At 42.1% G+C, this 21,044-nt stretch overlaps 1 protein-coding gene and 1 long non-coding RNA gene across 2 annotated transcripts in view; both read left to right on the top strand.

Annotated features, from left to right (window-relative positions):
* Window positions 1-5,395: 5,395 nt before the first annotated feature.
* On the top strand, window positions 5,396-11,558 carry LOC306942161. The gene is made up of 4 exons (XR_013792246.1): window positions 5,396-5,505; window positions 11,007-11,095; window positions 11,215-11,295; window positions 11,476-11,558. It is a non-coding gene; the product is annotated as an uncharacterized lncRNA (long non-coding RNA).
* A 1,040-nt stretch (window positions 11,559-12,598) lies between these two features.
* LOC306916944 (DENN domain-containing protein 2D-like) overlaps window positions 12,599-21,044 on the top strand; it is a 31,099-nt gene continuing 22,653 nt past the window's right edge. Inside the window, exons 1-2 of the mRNA XM_079495043.1 lie at window positions 12,599-12,986; window positions 20,222-20,272. Coding sequence (XP_079351169.1) covers window positions 12,917-12,986; window positions 20,222-20,272 — 121 coding nt within the window. The 5' untranslated portion in view covers window positions 12,599-12,916. The remainder of the gene's footprint in view (window positions 12,987-20,221; window positions 20,273-21,044) is intronic.

Below are 21,044 nucleotides of genomic sequence, written 5' to 3' on the forward strand. Positions count from 1 at the left end.
TGACACCAAGTTTAAAATAACAATTGAGTGCACAGCATATCAATATGAAGCAACTGAAAAACATGTTATTTCAATGGTAGTGGATGGGGAGAGAGAGGATTTTTGTCCAACCACGAAACAGCAGCCAATGGGTGTGAAGAGGGGCACAGCATGGGCGGGACTTGAGAAAGGGTGAATTATACCTCCATTTAGTTGTTTGCTTGTGTCTAAAGCATCCGACCCTCACACCTCCTTCCTCTCCTGTTAGTCCGGTAGCTTAGCGAAATGATGTGGACGCGGCGGACAAAAGCGCCACATTTTTTTCACATGCTCTCCATAACCATATGTTTCATTTTGGAAGGTGATACAAGCGTGAAATTTGGCATGAACATTCCTCTGGGTCATCTCTTTAACTTTTTAAACCGAGCCAACGGAAAATCCAATATGGCGGTCATTTTTCAAGATGGCCGCCAAATGAAAAATACCTTTTGTGGCGGTTCTGGACAACCGTGGGTCCGACCGACTCGACACCGGGCACTGCACTCCCTGTGGGTGTGTGGAACGTGTGTGTTGAATTTGAAGTCGGTGGGGCGAACGGTTCTTGAGTTACGTGGATTACCGACACACACACAGACTTCGTGCATTATAGTAGGATGTTGCCATCTTGTTGTAGCCCAGGTCTCCCTTCTAAAAGAGATTATTAATTAATATATATGTCAATGGTCAATGCCATGAGTTTCAGAGGGTTTTTTAGACTGTTTTTAGACTAGAGGAAAAATGGGGTAGGTATTTGTGGAGGAGATAAGAAAGGCAGCCACAGTCATAAAAAAGGAGATGATGGGTAAGGCGAAGAGAGAGGTGATGTGAGGTGGTGTGGGCTAAGATAAAGTATATGAGATGTACAGTAAGTATAGAGGTAAGGCAAAGAGAGATGGTGAGGGAGGGAGAAATTGATTTGTACCAATTGGCTAGACAGTAGTGTAACAGGTTAAGGTGACACCAGAGGGAGTGCAACGAACCATGTACAACCCAGATTCGGCACAAACAAGGGACTAAATTCTTTTCGCTCCTATGCCACCAAAATGTGGAACGCCCTACCAACTGTCATTAAGACATGCGAATCCCTTGACTCCTTCAAAACCGCTCTCAAAGGGCACCTACGGATGGCTGCAATTCGAAACTGGCCCCCGTAAAATCTGAATCCCCCCCCCCCCCCCCCGCCCCCCCCCTTTTTCCCCTCACTGTATATATTTCTTTTCCCTTTTTACCTCCTTTATGATGAATTCCTGTTCTGTCTATAGAAGTGTCTATTTGTACGTCTCTAAATGTTTTGATGATTTGAACATGGTGGACCCTATTGGAAACAAGTGTAATGCTTAATTGGGTCGTCCACTCACAGTTAACAGCCTTTGTATTGAGTTTGTGCTTGAAATGTACTGTAATTCTGCAAACTGTTAATAAATTCTTCAATCAATCAATCAATCAAGTATAGAGATGGAAATGTTCTAGCAAGCAAAGCCAGTGTATTGAGAAAATGGGACATATGTTTTCAGAAGTTATTTGTGACAAAAGGCTACCAGTGAGAGGGAAGATGTATAACATGGTAGTGAGACCAGCCATGCTGGTGGCACTGATGAAAAGGAGGCACATCTGGAGGTGGCAAAATTAAGGATGCTATGGTTCTCATTAGGAGTGAAAAGGAAGGACATTATTAGATATGACTAAATTAGAGAATCAGCCCAGGTTAGAAGGTTTGGGGATAAAGCAAGAGAGGTGAGGTTGAGATGGTTTAGACATGTGAAAAGGAGGGATAAGGGTACATTGGGAGAAGGATGCTGAAGATGTAGCTGCCAGGTAAGAGGATGGCCAAAGACGAGGTTTAAGGATGCTGTGAGAGATGACATGAAGGTGGCAGGTCACAGAGGAAGATGCAGAAAACAGAACCAAATGTGAGAATTGTTCTGCCACAAAACGATGGAACACATTCCACCAACGCAAGATGCACTGCTGCAGCACGTGAAGCGAGTTGTCTACCAGTCTGGGATCTGGGCCACGTCTGATCTGGCCCAGCAGCCAACACCCAGTCCAGAAAGATGGGGATGGACATTGGATGTCGACAACCAGGTCTGGCTTCCTGTGTGGAGCACTCTACCAGTTCATTGCAGGCTTTTGACGCCATAGATAAAGTGCGGTTGTAAAAGTGGTTGTGGTGCAAGGTGCTCATGTAAGAAGGCACACTGGAATTGCACACCTCTTTGCAGTTGTAAATGTGACAGATAATTTGAATGTTGTTATCCTATGAAGCTAATAATCTTCATTCACTTCATGCTCCATTTTTCAATGTGTCTGACTGCTAACAGAGTTGAAGATGATGTAAATATGTTGCTAGAATGACCGTATTTATTCAATATAAAACGTCTATTGATATTCTCAATGAACTTATTGCATTCCTTGACCTAGATAATTAGTAAGGGCATTTTATCAGGTATTTGACCAATCTGGGAACTAAATCGTTACCAAGAAATTTCTTCACCAATGTGTTTCTAAAGGTGTCTAATAACATATACTAAAAGTTTGAAATTCAACTCCCGTGGGAAATTTAGTTATTAGCATAATATGTGACCATACCCCATAACATCCTATATAAGGCAAAAAAGTCCAAATGTCATCATTCTTTAAGTAGCATGTGACATATGATTCTGAATCCATTCCAAGCATTAGTTTTGCACAAAAAACACTCCTTGGGCTAAATTAGGCCATATCCACTTGACCAAATGGGCTGACCTCATCACGTTTGTGAGGCCGTTTTCCCCCCAAGGAGTGTTTTTTGTGCAAAACTAATGCTTGGAATGGATTCAGAATCATGAAAACCCCCTAGTTTCATATATGTCACATGCTACTTAAAGAATGATGAAATTTTGACTTTTTTGCCTTATATAGGATGTTATGGGGTATGGTCACATATTATGCTAATAACTCAATTTCCCACGGGAGTTGAATTTCAAACTTTTAGTACATGTTATTAGACACCTTTAGAAACACATTGGTGAAGAAATTTCTTGGTAACGATTTAGTTCCCAGATTTTCATAGATTTCTCTTACTAAATGTATATTTTGACACCAAGATTGACCTAAGTGGCTTAGAAGCCGAGATAGCGGCACTTATAGATATTACATGGCGGCCATCTTTGAACGCCAAGATGGCCGCCTTCTGACATCTTGATGACATGGCCCCCCTTCCAAAATGAAACGTATGGTTATGGAGAGCATGTGGAAAAACTTTGGCGCTTTTGTCCGCCGCGTCCACATTTTGCTAAAATATGGCCTTAAGCTGCCGGGCTATGTCCTTTTCTTGCACTTTAAAGATGGAGTGCCATGAGTTTTGTATTCCCCCCCCCCCCAGTTTTTCATGTGTTTATGAGGTGACAGCCTATACTTCATTAGACCCCTTGGAGGGGTTGTTATGTGCAATGATATGTCTTCCCTTTGTATTTAGGGTTTCTTCCTGGAGGCTGAAACCTTGACAGTCAAACGAGCCAATGAAAATAACTGTGATATAGTGACAATACAATAATTATTATTACCTATGCTGCTGCATTGCCTGAAGGAAGCCGAAAAAAAATAAGTTTTACTCCTGTACCGACGTACCGTGTACAGTACACCAGATGTAACAATGAAGCACATCCTTGAACCTTGAATCTTTGTATGTGAAAAGAAAATACTCCAGAACCAAGTATCTGTGTTTTCAATGGGTTTATATGAGGTTTCTGATAAAATTAATATCAAATATATCTAACAATTCACCAGACGTTAAAATTACGTTATTTTTTTTAAAGTGAAAGACAGTGGTTCTCAACCTTTTAGGCTTGGAGCCCCCTTCTTATATCTGACAAAAACCGAGACCCCCTTACACACCTGCACGCATGCACGCACGCAAGCACGCAGGCACACGCACGCACGCACGCAGGCACACGCACACACGCACGCACGCAGGCACACGCACGCACGCACGCACGCACGCACGCACACACACACACACACACACACACAGGGTTAAGTATACAGGAATCGCCGAACAATGTTATTATTGTACTTAAGTGTACATGTTTGTACTTACTGTACACATTTCTCATACTGTTGATGTTTAAATTGAACAATGTGATCACTATACTTTAACATATATACAGTATACTTAACAGATAACAGACACTGCACAACGAGTTGCACTGATATTACATTGATTATGCGCAGGCAGAGACAGCTATAGTGGACTCAAAGGTTTTGACATTTTGATTATCCCCCTGGCCCAGGTTGGGAAATATCATCTAATATCATTAGATTCACTGTGGTGTCATTCAAGTGTGCCTCATGTACACATCTACTAGATCTACTAGATTTACTAAATCGTATAAAATTGTAACGCCTATATTTTGTACAGTAACGGTGCACTTGTTTGCTAAATCTGATCTATTATCGCAATACTGCATGTCGCAGACTTTATTTTACAGACAACATGGCAAAGAGCACAATCTTGTATGGGGGTCCCGACTAGCACAAAATATTGTCATATGGGGGTACCGTACAGTACATCCGTGACCAAATACATAATTGGGGGTCCTTGACATGTTTTGAGAAGCACTGATCTAGAGAGGATGGACTGGAATGAACGGAATGGGGCCGTTTTTGCTGACATGTCAGATATGGTGAATGGAACATTCTTGATTTGGTCTCGCTTGACAGGACCCTGTTGCATGGGGCCTCGCGAGCTCAAAGGAAATGCAACCAAATGGCCACCAGATGGGGATCCATTGCCTTCTATTCATTCTTTGCCAACCTACAGCCTACAGGCTGGGTGTCTGAAATACTGAGGGCAATCAGAGGGCAAGATCTCTCCATAACTGAATGTGGACAGCTTGCCTGCAGAATTCCCAGACACCGTCCTCAACAAACAACTTTGTATTAATGATTGCTTATTTTAGAACATACCTGTGTGACTATTAAGTTAAAGTTATAGGGAAGGGTAACTTCAGTACACCTGACACACACACACACACACACACACACACACACACACACACACACACACACACACACACACACACACACACACACACACACACACACACACACACACACACACACAGAGAGAGAGAGAAACATGGAAAACGCCCACACACATAGGCCTATACTCAACTATATGCACAAACCTATTTGTCTTCATGTTTACGCAACACTGGCTTTGATGTTGAAAAGGAAATGCATGGAAGAGCAAAGTCTTTTTCTCAGTGAGGCACGTGCACTGCACTGCACTGACACTTCTACTAACACACTTCCTCATACAAAGATGACACAGGCAGAATAAAGTGAGGTTATGGACAGTGAGTAGAGGTTCAGAGAGACGGTGTTGTCCTGTAGTAGTCTCATCAAAGCAGCAAAGGCTAAAGACGATCTTTATCTCAAGCTACTGGGGAAACCAGTTGGATTCCTGCTGGACTATAGAGGCAGTTACAGAGTCAGTACTGTATGGTAAGTCAGTTGTGCTGCAGGTTGAACCATGCTTTCTGTGCTTTGAATCTGCCTGGTTAAAGTATAGTGGAGAAATTGAATTCTATACACCCACAAACACAACATGACTATATTTGATGTATTTGATGTATTACAATGTGTTGTTCTTGCTTACTGTAACTCGCTCTGGCCTAAATTGTACATTATTGTACAAACATTATAGAAACTCTGCTCTGTTGCTAAGATCACCCTAACGCTTTTGGATGAAGTCAGTCCCATTCAAGTCGCCATCATAGACAACATTTTGATTGTTTTTACTTTATTTATCATATTCATATTGAGTTTTTTTTTAGTTGACCTTTGTTTTTTGTCTACCTGACAAAATATGCAAATTAGCTGCTAGCTACAGCAACTGGTGCAACTACTTTTAATTGTGAGCTGCCAATAAACAATATAGAGACAGCACTTTGGTTGCTTTACTCAGATATTGATTGAATTTGAATAAAATGTCATGTCATGTGGATATACATTCACACACAGTGAAAGTGAAAGCGACAGGTAGAACCCACTCAAGCCAGAACAGAAAACAGGAACTAGGATATAGGCTGGTGAAGAAAGACCTTGTTTGTTCAGAGCTGACTTTCAGATTTTGTAGAGAAACGGACGGAAGTACTGTAGAATTTTCCTGAATGCATTAGTGCAGTGGTTCTCAACCAGGTCCTTGAGGAGGTTCCAGGTGAGGTGAGTTAATAGTTAAGTTATTGTTAAACATCTGCATTACTTCATTTACAAAATGCGTGTGTGCGTGCGACCGTGCGCGCGCGCACGTGTGTGTGTGTGTGTGTGTGTGTGTGTGTGTGTGTGTGTGTGTGTGTGTGTGTGTGTGTGTGTGTGTGTGTGTGTGTGTGTGTGTGTGTGTGTGTGTGTGTGTGTGTGTGTGTGTGTGTTTGTTTGTTTGTTTGTTTGTTTTATGTTACGGGGGTTACATTTGTACACAAATGGATAAATGGATGCTGATGCTGTTTCACTTCCTGGGAAGCATATACAGCGTCAACTTCCCTTTGGGTACAAACAAAAAACATAATACTCACAAACAAAGCGGACAACATAAAAGGGAACATAAAGATGAAATATTTCACAATCTGTATGAATGAATTAATGACATTTTGATTTTTAGTTTTAGTCATAGTCTCTTGAATAGTTTTCATTTAGTATTAGTCACATTTTAGTCACCTGGAATATTTTAGTCTTAGTCTAGTTTTAGTCGACTAAATATAAGATTTTAGTCGACTAAAATGTATTTAGGCGGGTCTTGATGACGTCGTAATAACTGATTTTACACTTGATGAAAATAGCCGATCTACAAGCTCACAACAACGCATCGCGCTGCTACGCGTTGTACGTGATCTGATATTTTCAGCATGCAACCAAAGTGTAAAATGACTTATACTGAATCTCTTGTCCACTAGTCCCTTCCTAACAGTCTAGTTTTTATTTGTTGAAATTGTATTTAGTCTCAGTTTTAGTCACCATAGCTTAGTTGATTTAGTTTCAATTTTTTGTCATATTAGTCGACAAAATCAACAGTGTGCACTGCTCTGTGCACTGTGCACCGTTGGCAGGAGAGCTGATAGCTGGTGCAAACAGTGGGATATATTGTGTTTCAGTGCCCTCCAAAGGTTGTCCTTGGCAGGAGTGTCTCACTTGCCCTTGTAATATGAGAAGAATAGCCTCTTATTTCTGGCTAATATTACACATTAAGGCATTCTTCTTTTTTTTAGAATGGGTTAATGGCTGGTTAGTTTTGAAGATCCTTTTGTCCTTGTCATCAGCCAAATGACTGTATTCAGAGATTACATGAAAGAGAACCAGAATGAAAAAATTACAAGGCACAAAATAACCAAAGCAGCCATTTCGCTAATACGACCTTGTTGTAAACAACTTATAGGGGAGGGCAGGTGGAGACTTGTTGTCAAAGCTTGGGTAGCTAAGCCTCACGTACCCCTTCTGGAGTTAAATTGCATGGGATTTTTAAAATATATTTCAATAATTTAGAGGTAAATTAATCTAACACGATTTCAAAACCTTTTAATTAATACTAAAATTGCTGTTGTTGAGTAGGCCTATAATTCTTTAGTGGGAAGCATCTGTGTCATTTCTTAAAATTTAAATTAATTTCTTTCCAAACATGAATTCTTGTTTAAGGTCAAGCTCCATCTAAGTTTAGCAAATTTGAATTTGCAAGCTTTACAATAATGCATTATTGTCAACTATTCAAAACAAAAAGTCTAAAATGACTACCGGTAAATTTAAGTCTGGTCAAGAGCCACCTATTTGATGTCCAAAGTGAACCATGGATGGAGCCAGGCGAATGTATATATCCCGCACGGCACGCACGCACGCACGCACGCACGCACGCACGCACGCACGCGCACGCACGCACGCACACACACATGCACGCACACACACACACACACACACACACACACACACACACACACACACACACACACACACAGCCATAGTACAACTCTCAGTTCCCAGAGGCTTAAAATACCCTGTGTGTGTTTGTTTTGTGGCCGGGGGGTGGGGGTGGGGGGTGTGGTAAGGGTGGGGGTGGACTGGCTGTACATACAGTTGCATTTCACAGGATAGAGCTTCCCCAGAGAGGACTGTGAGTGACCCCGATCTGGAGCTCATCCTCCATCGTCCTCATGCACGGATAGCAACCCGGGTGTGGATTCAAAACTCATGTCCCACAATGTATCCTCAGAGCATCTACAGCATATTTGGGTGGGCATCTTTGACCATGGAGAGAGGGCCACTATATATTTCCACACTCACTCCAGAGGGCCACATTGCTACTGTCTTATAGCCGATCTACAAGGCCGATCTACAAACGCGTCTGCAGATCAGCTATATTTTTGTAATATTTGAAAATGCATTTTACTTAGTTATGTTAACTTTATGAACTAAATACAAATACATTGGACATAAAAAAAAGACAATAACATTTTAATACTAGTCATTAAACTACTAAAGCAGGTCATGTCTGAATTGTAACAGCTGAAATCAATAATATATCAGGGCCTGCGGCCGCATTAAGTATTATGGTGGAGGCCGCATGTGGCCCGCGGGCTGCCAGTTGCCCATGTATGTACCATATCACACACTTCCTTAAATAGTACTTTAACCAGACAGTGGCCTTGTGGTTAGAGTCCGCCTTGAGACTGGGAGGTCGGGGGTTCGATCCCCGACCAGGTCATGCCAAAGACTGTAAAAATGGGACTGTGGGGGTCAAATCTACTAATCAAATGATTCCCTGCAGCTCACCGCTCCAAGAGATGGGTCAAATGTGGAGAACAAATTTCACTGTGGTAATGTGTGTGACAAATCGTACGACTTTAACTTTGACTTAGCAAGCCAAATCCATATCCAACTCCCACATGACTCTTGTGTGGACAATCTGGGATTGCAGATGCTTTGACATGTATGATACAAACAAACTGATTATATGATGGAACTAAAGGGAAAAGCCTGTACAAGCAATTATAGTATAGTAGTATAGCAACTTGTAGTATAGCCTTTAGTGCGTCCCCTAGCCTCTATGCAACTGAGGGTGGGTTTATAATGCTATGCTAGTGAGATTTCCCATGGGCACGCTCGACTTCTGTCATTTCAGTATGCTATTAATAGTGGCCATGCATGTTGTCTTCCCATGCAGAGTCACTATAGTGCACTGCACTGCTCACATGTCCACTTCTGGGTCTTTAGGCTAATGGAGGGACAGCGGAAAGATAGGAGTCCTGATGTAATGGTGACTTGTAAAGACTTGTTATTTACCCGTTACACTACGCATGTCCATACTGAGCTGTAAAGACTTGTTATTTACCCGTTACACTACGCATGTCCAGACTGAGCTGTAAAGACTTGTTATTTACCCGTTCCACTACGCATGTCCAGACTGAGCTCTTCTGTTCTGCATCTATCGATTATGTTCTTACCGTAATAGCATTATTGATTGCTTTTTTCAATAATCGAATAACCGAGAACTTGCAAGAAGTATTTTTTAATATAATTAAAACAATTATATATACCAATGAATCAACAGAATTAAAGTTCTAATATATATATATATATATATATATATATATATATATATATATTAAAACTTTACTTTAAAACTATACCAGCAAACTATCATTGTACTCCAGCACTGCAGCTGCCTTTGAGAACACAAGTCAAAGTCTTTTGGCCCAACTGTGTACTCTTGTTGTAAAATGGACTGAAGATTTATTAGTTTAAAGATTAATAGATTAAATTGGATTGAATTGATAGGAATGCCTTGGCCTAAAAATGTCATTGCTGCTGCAGCAGACACAAGAAGGTTAGAAAAGAATGGCTGCAAGCACATTTCAAAACCCCAGCTGGTGTTGTTGGTAAATGACATGGTGTTGTGTGTGGGTCAGATGGACGTCTAAAAGACTGCTCTCTTTTCTGATGACTCATGATCCCAAGGCGCTCTCATTGTTAAGCCAATGGAGAGGGTGTGTCCTCCGCCTAAATACAGTGTTTCACTGTCAACAATAGAGCAAGCAAACAAAATATGAGACTTGGAGGTATGCTATAAGATAATTAAAAAAAACTGCATGTCACAGAGTAGCTCTGCCTGAAGACCAGAAGCCTTTGCCAAGGGTGGGGTGATTATACCCGGATGAGAGGTAGGCAGTGGCGGAAAAAGTAGCTATACAGAAGGGAAGGAAAAGTAAGGAATAAAAAAGAGACAACAAGGTATATCTACACATTTACACATAGGCTACCTGTACTATGTAGCATATTATCCATCCAAACATTATGTTCATGATGTTTAGAAATAAGGTGCATGAGCATACAGTAGCAGCTGGTCATAACATATACTGTAGTGTCTAGTGTAGTGCAACAAGAGTATCAGTGCGTTGAACTTGTACATGAGATTAAGGTGCAGAGTACAGTTGTTTCCCCACGCAGGAGACCTAGCTACTGTAAGTTCCAATCCAGGTAGTAACACTGGGGCTCATGTGGGATAGGGTAGAGAGAGTGTGTGTGTGTGTGTGTGTGTGTGCGTGCGTGTGTGTGCGTGCGTGTGTGTGTGTGCGTGCATGCGTGCGTGCGTGTGTGTGTGCGTGTGTGTGTGTGTCAGGGGCAGTTGGGGGCCAGGTCAGACATGGGTGAAGAGTGAAGACCAGAAGCCTTAATATCTCCCTTGGCCTTGGCAAGAAGGTTTGCGCTTTGGCTGAGCATTAGATGTTTGGTTCTCATGCAGGAGACCTTATTATGTGTTTAGGTGGTTATACACTTGCATAGCCTAGTACTTAGTACTAGTAGTCTGTTGTTGGACTGTTGAAATCACTGAACTTTTCTTTTAAGACCTGAGGTCGATTTAAAAAATGTCTTCATGAATGAATGAAGAATATCAGCGGTTCTGATTTGCTAAAATTTGACCCCAAAAATGTTAAATGTCTTTCTTTTCTTTTTCCTCACAGACAAAGACTAAGGATGGCGGGCGATCATCCACCAAACAGACAAAAGGGGAGGAGTTTTAGTTTTAGCTTATCATCCTTCCGCCGCAAAAGTGAGCATTATCCACTAATCTAATCCACTAAATGATTATGAAAAAGTCTAACGACAGCACTTGTCTTGCATATTATATCACCTATATAACCTATGACTTTGAACCTGTCAAATTTCAAGGCGATGAGGAGACTGGATCCATAAGACGGAGAGGGTTCAGTAGGGCCTTCTCGTCAGTCCGAGTAACTTCCAGGAGAAAAGGTAAAGGTCTTTAATTCTGTTATAATGTCCAAGTCGTCTTTTATAATTAACTTAAGGTCATAGCTATAATCACAGGAGTCCTTGGCAAAACTGTCTATTCTGAAGAGCAGGACCCAATGTTTACAGGTTAAACATAGCATGCAAGAACCTGATCTCCATAATCCGTATTCTTCTGTTTAGAACGTTTAGATAGTATTCCGGATAAAGATCCTGCCCCTACAGGGGACACTGGCCCTGCCCCTGGCCCTGCCCCTGCCCCTGCCCCTGCGGGAACATGTACCTTTGGGATATTGTTGAAGAGGACAGGGAAGTTGGAAGGTAAGACTCACTCATGTCAGACTATTACACTTAAAAGGTATACCTTTTTTAAGTTTTTATATGTCCACTTTTTGCATTTTAGCCTATAAGGCACTAGTAACTAAGATAGAAATGCTGCTCAATTACACCAATCCTAAGCAAATCCAGGCTAAAACAGTCCCCAACTATAGTACATTCAACAATAAACTAATGTTTGAATGAGTCTGAGGCATTTCTTGTCTACAACAAGCTCACAATGCCTTGCGATGTGGTGTGTCGTGAGCTTGTAGATCTGCTATTTGCACTATTATAATATTCTTTCAAAAGATTCTGGAAAATCTTTTAATTTCTTTGGAAAATGTCTAATATGGCAATGCATTGATATTATTACTACTAGCCTAGTTTGGAGACTTAACAATTTTTTTAAAGCAAGTATAGGCTACTCTATAGTACTTGGAACTCAAGCAAAAACAACAAGAACAGAGCTAAGCCTGAGACCGAACTGATTCATGCAGACTTTTTATTTACATTCGTACATTTTATTTATTATACACTCATATTATGAGTTATGCACTGTATGCTCCTCTCTTTTCTCTATCTTCACTGCAATGATGAGCCTTTAGGCACAACCACGTTTTTCATCCACCTTACTTGTAATGTGACAATAAAGATTGATTCTGATTCTGATTCTGAGACAGAGCAAATTTCACAGTTGAGTAATATTTGACCAGGAGTATCTATACTTTGATTGACTCAAGTAACTTTCTGGGGTTGAGCATTTTGTCAACCACCACTGGTAGGCTACTATGGTAGGTAGGCCTATAATGTCTTTAAACTAATTTCTATAACACCACCAGTGAGTAGGTGGGGGTTCAGTATCTTCTTGTTTAAGTACAGTCTATAACGACATATGCATCAAGTTAAAACTAAACTAAAAAGTCAACATGGTCATGATGCAACATGTTGAATGCAGGCACTATGGGTACTAGGCTGTCTGTCTGCAGTGCAGTGGGGCAGCGCAGGAGGCGCATGCACTCTGTTTGCACCGTCCGCAGCTACACTCACTCACACCACAAAACAACCAGCAGACAGAGCAGACACACACACGGTCTACGGTGAGCCTCGGCCAGCCTGCCTGCAAACAAGCATGCGGTTCCAGGGGCTACTCTCCTTTCGCTTTCAGCAACCAACAACAACAACAACAACCATCATGGATACGAGGATAATCGACTCGACTGTTTGCTGATAGAAAGAAAAAGAAGGAGGAAAAAAACACGAAACCGGAGTCAGTTGTCAAGTGTTTTCTCAGGTTCTTTAGGGAGCAATGAGTGAAGAGGTCAAAAGACGCTTTGGGAAAGGAGGACACGGATTGTCTCATTTGAAGACCAGATGGAGTGAGTATCTAGATCCCCCCCCCGACAACTATTTTGGACAGTTAAAATGATGACCGATCGCGCGTGTGTGTGTGTGCACGCACGCAGACACACACGGAATTATTATATTAGTTACCCATCTTGCGACTTGCGTAACTTTAAAAAAAAAAGTAGATTTCTCTTCTGGTACGTTCGATGTCTGCAGAGCCAGCCGAGATCTAGACTATTCCTGGTAGAGTTTGGACAGTTTACTTTCAGCTGCATCATGGATTGACATTCAGAAGTTTACTTTATAGGCTTGTCCGCTTGGTTAATGTTTGCCGGGGTTTGTTTGCATACAGTACAGTAGCTAGATATAATGATGGTGCCACCTGTCGCCATAACACTCGCCATCCAGATGGATTAAAACGCCTCTAGGCTGTTATGTGGGGAGAGAGCTGTGGTTTTAGGAGACCTGTCGTAACTGCACATATTAGGGCCTGGAATGTGTCTGCTGACATAGGAGATGAACCAGGAATACCTGATAAAATAAATACATGAAACAAGCTAAAAAACGCCTCCCAGACACAGATAGGCCTAGGCCTACATTACATAGGACTTACATATGCTATTAAAGTAATGCAAAGTATAGACTATAAAGTACATGATTTGAACATTCGAAAATGAAGGCCTATCATTTTCTACAAATGCTACAAAACCGCACAGCAACAACAAACAAGAAGTTGAAGTTTACATTCTGTCTGATTTCTTTACATTTAGGAAGAAATACCCAATTTAAGTAAAGGTGCCCACACTTCCTTTTAATCAAGATCTGTCTTGACCCAAGGCTATAGTCAAAGACAAGATTTTACCAGGATTTATCTAAAGGGAAATTGGGAAGAATGCAGGTTTGATTGAGTTCCCAATGCTATGCTCAACATAGCGGGCTTGCTGCTAGAGATGTTGAAACATGTTTGTTGCCTCAGGGCCAAACTCACGCCCAGGTTCCGTTAAACTAGCATCACACCCCACAGTGTAGCATGTGCAGTGCATAGTAGTTTATGGCATGTAGCCATAGACTGTAAAGTTACTATAGAGGATGCTTGCTTTGATGTAGACTGTGTGTTGTGTGCTCTAGTGTTGTCTAGACTAGAGCAGTGCTTCTTCATGTCAAGGACCCCCAAGTTAATGTGTAGTCGGACACCCATTTGAGAATATTTTGTGCCAGGAACCCCCATACAAATTGTGTTAAAATGTTTCCAAATATTGGGGCACAGTTGGTAGTGCTGGCGCTTCACAGCTAGAAGGCACTGGGTTCGATTCCCGCTGGGGGCGCTGGGGGTGTGTTCTCTCCTCCACGTCATCAGTGCCCATACCCGAGGCAGGGTTGGTGAAAGGGCCTTTCTGTGTGGAGTTTGCATGTTCTCCACGTGTCCCCTAGGGTAGGTACTCTCACATGTTCTCCCCGTGTCCCCTAGGGTAGGTACTCTCACATGTTCTCCCCGTGTCCCCTAGGGTAGGTACCCTCACAAAATACATGCAGTAGTCCTGGTCGCCTGATGGAGGGGAAAGGAACTGGTCGGAATAACTTGTTCCTTCCACGCGCTACGTCTGGCCAGGGAAACTCCCCCCTGTCAGGTGAAAAGAAGCAGCTTGGACTCCTCATGCATAGAAGGAAGCATGAGGTCAGTCCGCTGCCCCCCCAGGTTGGCAGAGGAAGTGTAGCGGATTACATGATTAGATAATTGACACTGGGTGAAAACATTGGTTGCAAAATTGTGGGATAAGAAATTTAGATTGAATTTTTTCCCCAAAATATTTTCAATATATAGGCTATTTTTAAAATGGCGGTGGCTCAGGGGTAGAGTGGCTGGATGGAGTTCAAACCCGGGCTCCCCAGAGTTGTTGTCGAAGTGTCCTTGAGCAAGACTCTGAACCCCTAATTGCTCCCAATGTACAGGTTGGTGCCTTGCATGGTTTCCTCTGTCATCGGTGTATGAATGTGTGTGTGAATGGGTGAATGTGCAGGTTGGTGCCTTGCATGGTTTCCTCTGTCATCGGTGTATGAATGTGTGTGTGTGTGTGTGAATGGGTGAATGTGCAGTTTGGTGCCTTGCATGGTTTCCTCTGTCATCGGACCATACCATTTACAGCGCATTGCATCGTGAAGCGTTGTGAGCTTTTACGTCTGGTATTTTGATGAAAGGAATGTAAATACACCCGCACACTGTGTATCTGCTCGGTACACAAGTATTTTCTTTTAATGCAACGTTTCGGTCCCTCCGGACCTTCTTCAGGCATGTCTGGTATTTTGAAATACATACGGTTAAAGTGTGTGCAGTACTTAGTTTAGACAGTTTTTGGTTTAGACTAGTCATTGGTTAGACCAGTCATTAGTCCTACAACTACAACCTATCTCAAACCCTCACCCTAAACCTAACCTCCCACGGGGCAGCACACCTAAACCTAACCTTAACCCATGTCTAACCAATGACTAGTCTAAACTAAGTATGCACCCCGTTAAAGTGGTTAAACTGATCTGGATGCTATACTGTATTAACTTACTTTGCTGAAGACCCTCTGGAATCCATTCAAAGAGCCCTACTGGGGGTCCCTGGACCCCATTTTGAGAATCACTAGTTTAGGGCATGTATAGCCAGTAGTAGCATCCAATAGCTTTGATGTAGATGTCTGACTTTCTAGAGGCAATGAAAATGTGGCTTAACCTCACCACGCGACTACATTTCCTGACTGCGGTGGAAGCAGGCCAGGGTGCTGACATGACAACAACAAGCAAGAGAGAAATTGAACGTTATTATTGCTGTAATCAGATTTGAGTGTCTGTCAGACTCTGTTAATGTGCTGCAACATTTACCTTGGGTTGTCAGATGCAGTGGCGTGCACAGACATTTAGAGGGGCAGGTGCTCAAGTGAAAAGTGGGCACTTTTGCAGCGCGTGGAACCGGCAGGTTGCCTTATTTAATAGTGTGAGATGTATAGATTTTGGGGCATACCGGTAATTAATATATTAGAACCTTTTTTTTTATCAAGAATTGATATGTCACCATGGTCCACATACTGTACACTGTACAAAAAAAGGGCACATTGCTGTCCAGAGGGCAAGGGCAGGTGGTGCTCTAGCACCCCCTAGTGTCTATCTGTGCACGCCACTGATCAGATGTAAAGGCAAAGAACAAGTAAGGAAATCAGCTATGCAAAAGTCTTGCCGTGGAGCTTGAGAATCGTCTTTATTTGTCACAACACAGGTTTACAGGTGTAAAAGGAGTGGGCGCAATTATTTTGTGTGCGTGTGGTGACTGGTCCCTCATTTTGTAGTATTACGTGAGAACAGAGAAGATAGAGGTACAATGAGCGCAGAAGGGAAGGAGATAGAAACAGGTTACATTAAGCATATATTGATATTCAGTGGATAATTTTCAGGGTATTTATTATAAGGCCCTGGGATCCTCACAAGAAAGCAAATAATAATTCTATAAATTACCTTTTTTTTCCCGCTAATCTGTAAAAAAACGCTCGCCATAGAGATACTGTGCACGCACGCACGCACGCACGCACGCACACACACTAGGTAATTATTATGCATGAACATTATCATCATATGCAGGTGTATACATGTTCTTTTAGAAGCATTAACATCATATTAAGGCAGGCGTGTACTGTACAAAGTGTACATGACTGTTATTTTAGAAACATTGGCATATATGCAGGTGTGTGCATAACGTGCTGCCATGATGCTGGGTTAAAAAGTAGCGGGCACCGCCAGTCAGCAGGTGTTCTTAACCCATTCTGGGCGGGAACCCCTTTTGGTGTTATAACCCTTCTGGACGGGAACCCCTCTTGGGGTTCTGTACACAGTGTACAGTGTACAGTATTCAAAAAAATATATATTTGATGCTGGTATATAAATATTTGAAGTTTTTCAGAAAACGTAAGTCTTCAAGGCATTTTTAGAATCGGCCTCAGTCCGGTGCTGTTTGTGAAACATGGAAGAATAAAATAAAACGCATTTCGTTTGTTTAATAAAAACACAGAAGGAGGATATTTGCCCCTGAAAGAGGAGCTTTGTTTGTTTTTTTGTTTTTTTTTGCAAGCTAGTATTCAGGTGGAGGCATGGTGGAGTTGCTAAGTGGCTCACTTTTGTTGACAAACCTCACCCACTATACAAACTGTAAGTGTGTAGCTGCGAGCCCATTTTGTCCCTCCGCAAATCCACACTGCTGCCATTAAGGTGAGCTCGACTGGAAGTGAAACTTGGCCCATGTCCAATTAATTCACCTGCTCGTGTCCAGCCATGTTTCTCCTCGTTCTTTGTTTAACTTTAAATCTAAAGCAAACGTGCGTGATTAGTTATGATGTGTGGCACATTATGTCGTTAGCTAAATGAGAATCATGTCTCATAGCCACCGGTAGTATTTAGTGTTTTTTGCCATCTACCATACCTGACTGAAATTAATCTCTCTGCTCGTGGGTACAATATGTGACCATGCCATGGGCATTGAACATGTTCCATCCTGTCCAGTATACCACTCGAATGGGGCAGGGGGTGAAGTGGAGGAATAATTAGAAGTAGTAAATTTGATTATAATTAAGCAATATTACACGAGAGGGTGTGGGTTAACGTGATTATTGCCACGACAGGGATGCGGTGAGGAACGAGACTAAGTCGAGTTCCGCAAGCATCACTGAAGTGGCAATAATCACGTTAACCCACACCCTCGAGTGTAATATTGCAATTATACAACAGTTACCCTTAAAACTAAGAAAATCGCTGAAAGAATATATTTTTTTAATGACAGATGTAGTCACTACGACCACAAATGTCCCAAGAAACTAGCTAGCCTAGCCACCGAGTTTGCTAGCGCTCTGGGAAAACAGAGCAGCTGAATTCTTTGATTAGGTGGTGAATGGTGCTGGTTTAACCCACGGCTAGAAGGCTGTTTCAACCAATCAGATTGCTTCCTCGAAACGACCTGTGGTATAATGAGCTATAATTGATCTGGCTAGGCCTATAGCACACAATGTTGACCTCAACCCCTATAGAAACTCACTCCACTGCATGATTGTCAGTAGTGGATTTGCTAGTTGCAATTTAGTTTTTTTTTTAAAGATTTGTTTTTGGCCTTTATTGATCGTATTGATAAGTGAAGACTGACAGGAAAGAGCGAAGAGAGAGAAGGGGAGAGTCACGCAGCAAAGGTCGTCATGAACGGGACTCGATCACGCAACGCGCCAAAGCCTATTATGTGGCATGCGCCTTGACCACTTGGCCAGCGGGTGCCCCTGCAATTTAATTTGTATTGTTTAAACGTAAAGAAAAAAGAATACCACCCCACAAAAACACCTATTTTCACATTAGTTTGTGTACTGGTGATGTTTGTGAAATCGTTACAATTAAACACTGCTTCAACATTGTGTTTTGTGAGCCCGATATCGTAGTTGGATGAGAGACTATAAGCCGTCTGCTGTCTGCATCCAGAGCACAGCACACCCGCAGCAGTTAACTGCTCGCGCCCACAAGATGTACATGTGTGCACTGTGCACGTTCACTACAGTCTTTCTTTCCTCCTGTCATCTTTGTGGTAAAAGCATGCGAAGTAGAGAAAAGATAACTTTCCAGATCAGTATGTTTGTACAACAACGTGTCGGGTGTAGAATGTCTATGGATATTTATCTACACAATATAAAATAAAGTGTTCAGAGGTTTGTCAATCTGTGGAATATATTTCTAATGCTCAATAACGGTGTAAGTGTCCTGTTCTTACAGAAAGAAGGTTAACATTTCCGGGTTATCTACCCGGAAAACATTTTTGGTTGTGGTGATGTCATGTGGTGATCTATACTAGCTCCCATCTATGTGGGTGCAATAGGCACAAAGTACTTGGAGGCCAGTCTATGATGCTAGTCTGACATCTATATGAGTACCGAAGTCCTGACGTCACTCATTCTTCCCCATGGTTGCGGAAGTTTGTCTCGATGGAGAATAACATTGGGTCATCTTAAAATTATCTCTCATAAGCATTGTGGTCCAAAGATGAACAAACTGTCTCCGCGATATTGTCGGGGAGGTGGCTCTGTATCGTTTATGACAGTCAGTCACTCATATTTGATAGTCTGTAGTCTGTTGAAAATCTAACTAACTAGAGATTTACGCGCCTTCAGCTCGCTCACATCTAGCTTAAAACAAATATTTATAAATCGGCTTCCCATCATGCACCTGTAACCCAGCATGGCTTGCAGTGCGCCGTCGACACGCGTGTCAACGTGATCGGTCGTAACCAATCGGAAGAAGGAATGAACACAAGAGTCCAGTTTCTGTTTCTGGGCCGTTTTCAAAGGCTGTTTTCTCGGAATGTAGGCGGCATCCGCGGACGTTCTGGGATCATTTCTGATCTTATGCTGTGTCGAGGTTACAATAGTAACGCTTCTGAAGAGAAATTGACTTTTTAGACGGGAGTGACTACTACTGAGTACTGACTAATGGCGGCTTTCAGAAACGGAAGCAGGCGCGATGCTAGTGGGAGGGGGTCGTCTACAATCTTGGCGAGCTGGCGACTTCTGTCACTCCTCCGTCGCCAATTCGCCACCCGTCTCAAATGTAATGATTCGGTGGCAGTAACATTACCTAGCGTTTTCTCGCTGTCAGTCAAACCGCCAGGATGTATAATTTTGGAACACAGTTCTTATTTGATGTGTGTGATGTGTGAAAAAACGCGACCCAGGTAGGATGTGTAAATTACGTCAGACTTCGGTGCTCTATATATGACGTCAGCACCTGTTGGCAAAGTACTTAGTCTATGTTGATTGTCATTAGAGATGAGATGACTTAGTCTATGTTGATGTCATTAGAGAATGCAGCTGTGACACAACTTGGGAGAGTACAGGGATCATTATGTGCATTACCTGTGCATAAACATGTATAGAGAGTATGCGCGTGACATCATCATCAAACCCGGAAGTTATGCAGGAATGCCTACTGAGTGGCAAAAAACTACTTTCTGGCCTTGACAGCCCATACATCCAAACAGAAAGGTCCTATATGATTGCATTAAACAACGTTAAACAATGTTAAACTCACTTTGCATGTTGCTTTGCCACTCGATTTGCCACTCGATGTGCCATTCACTTTAAGCATGCGCATACCCTCTATAGCTTTGTTTAATGGGACGAATACACCAAACGCTAGGGCCTAGTGGCCTACTAGGCCTGGGGTACTCTCTGTCTCTCATTGACCTAAATGTTCCCTCTTTTTGTCCTAGGTGAACAGCCAAAATCAACCAAAATCCATACCGATGTCAATGGGAAGGAGGGTAAGTCATCGTCCCATGCGGGCAGTTTAGACTTTGGTGGTGCACCTGTTTCAAGTCGGGGGCTCAGAATGTAATAAAGTGTTTTTCCAAACCCAGGTTTAAAAAAACATTGGTTATCTGACCAAACTTGGCAGCAGCAACTCTTAAGTCTAATCTCTCTCATGATTTTTAATCATGGTAGAGCTTTGGTTTTATTGCAAAGATGGAGAAGTCAAATAAAGTCTTTAGTCTGGGATATACGAAGATTATAGTTTGTTTTCAAACTCGTGTGCTACTTCTCCGTCCCTAAATTGCATGCTAGTAATATAATCCACCTGGGTCACCAGCCACGCAGTACAATCCTGTTAATTCATCCATTTGTAGTAGGGATGCACAATATAAACGGTAGCATAATCGGAATCGGCCATAAAAATCTGTATCGGATTGGTCTCAAAATAATACAGATTATTTAATCGGTTTTCACCAGTAAAAAAAAGTGTACTGTACTGTACTGTACTGTACTGTACTGTACTGTACTGTACTGTACTGTACTGTACTGTACTGTACTGTACAAGCCTGTGGCTTGTGTGTGTCTGATAATAATAATATGATGTAAAATCTTAATTAAAAATACACTTTACATTTTTCTACATTTAATTTGTGTACTCATCTCATTCGTTAGAATAGAGCAGGGTTCCCCAATTAATTTTCCTCAAGGGCCATATTTTGACTAGGGTACCAGGCTGGGGGCCGAGTCCGCTCGCGTGAGGTCGAGGTCTTGCCCTGAAAATTC

This window comes from Electrona antarctica (genome assembly GCF_951216825.1).
Source record: "Electrona antarctica genome assembly, chromosome: 2".
Classification (NCBI taxonomy): domain Eukaryota; kingdom Metazoa; phylum Chordata; class Actinopteri; order Myctophiformes; family Myctophidae; genus Electrona; species Electrona antarctica.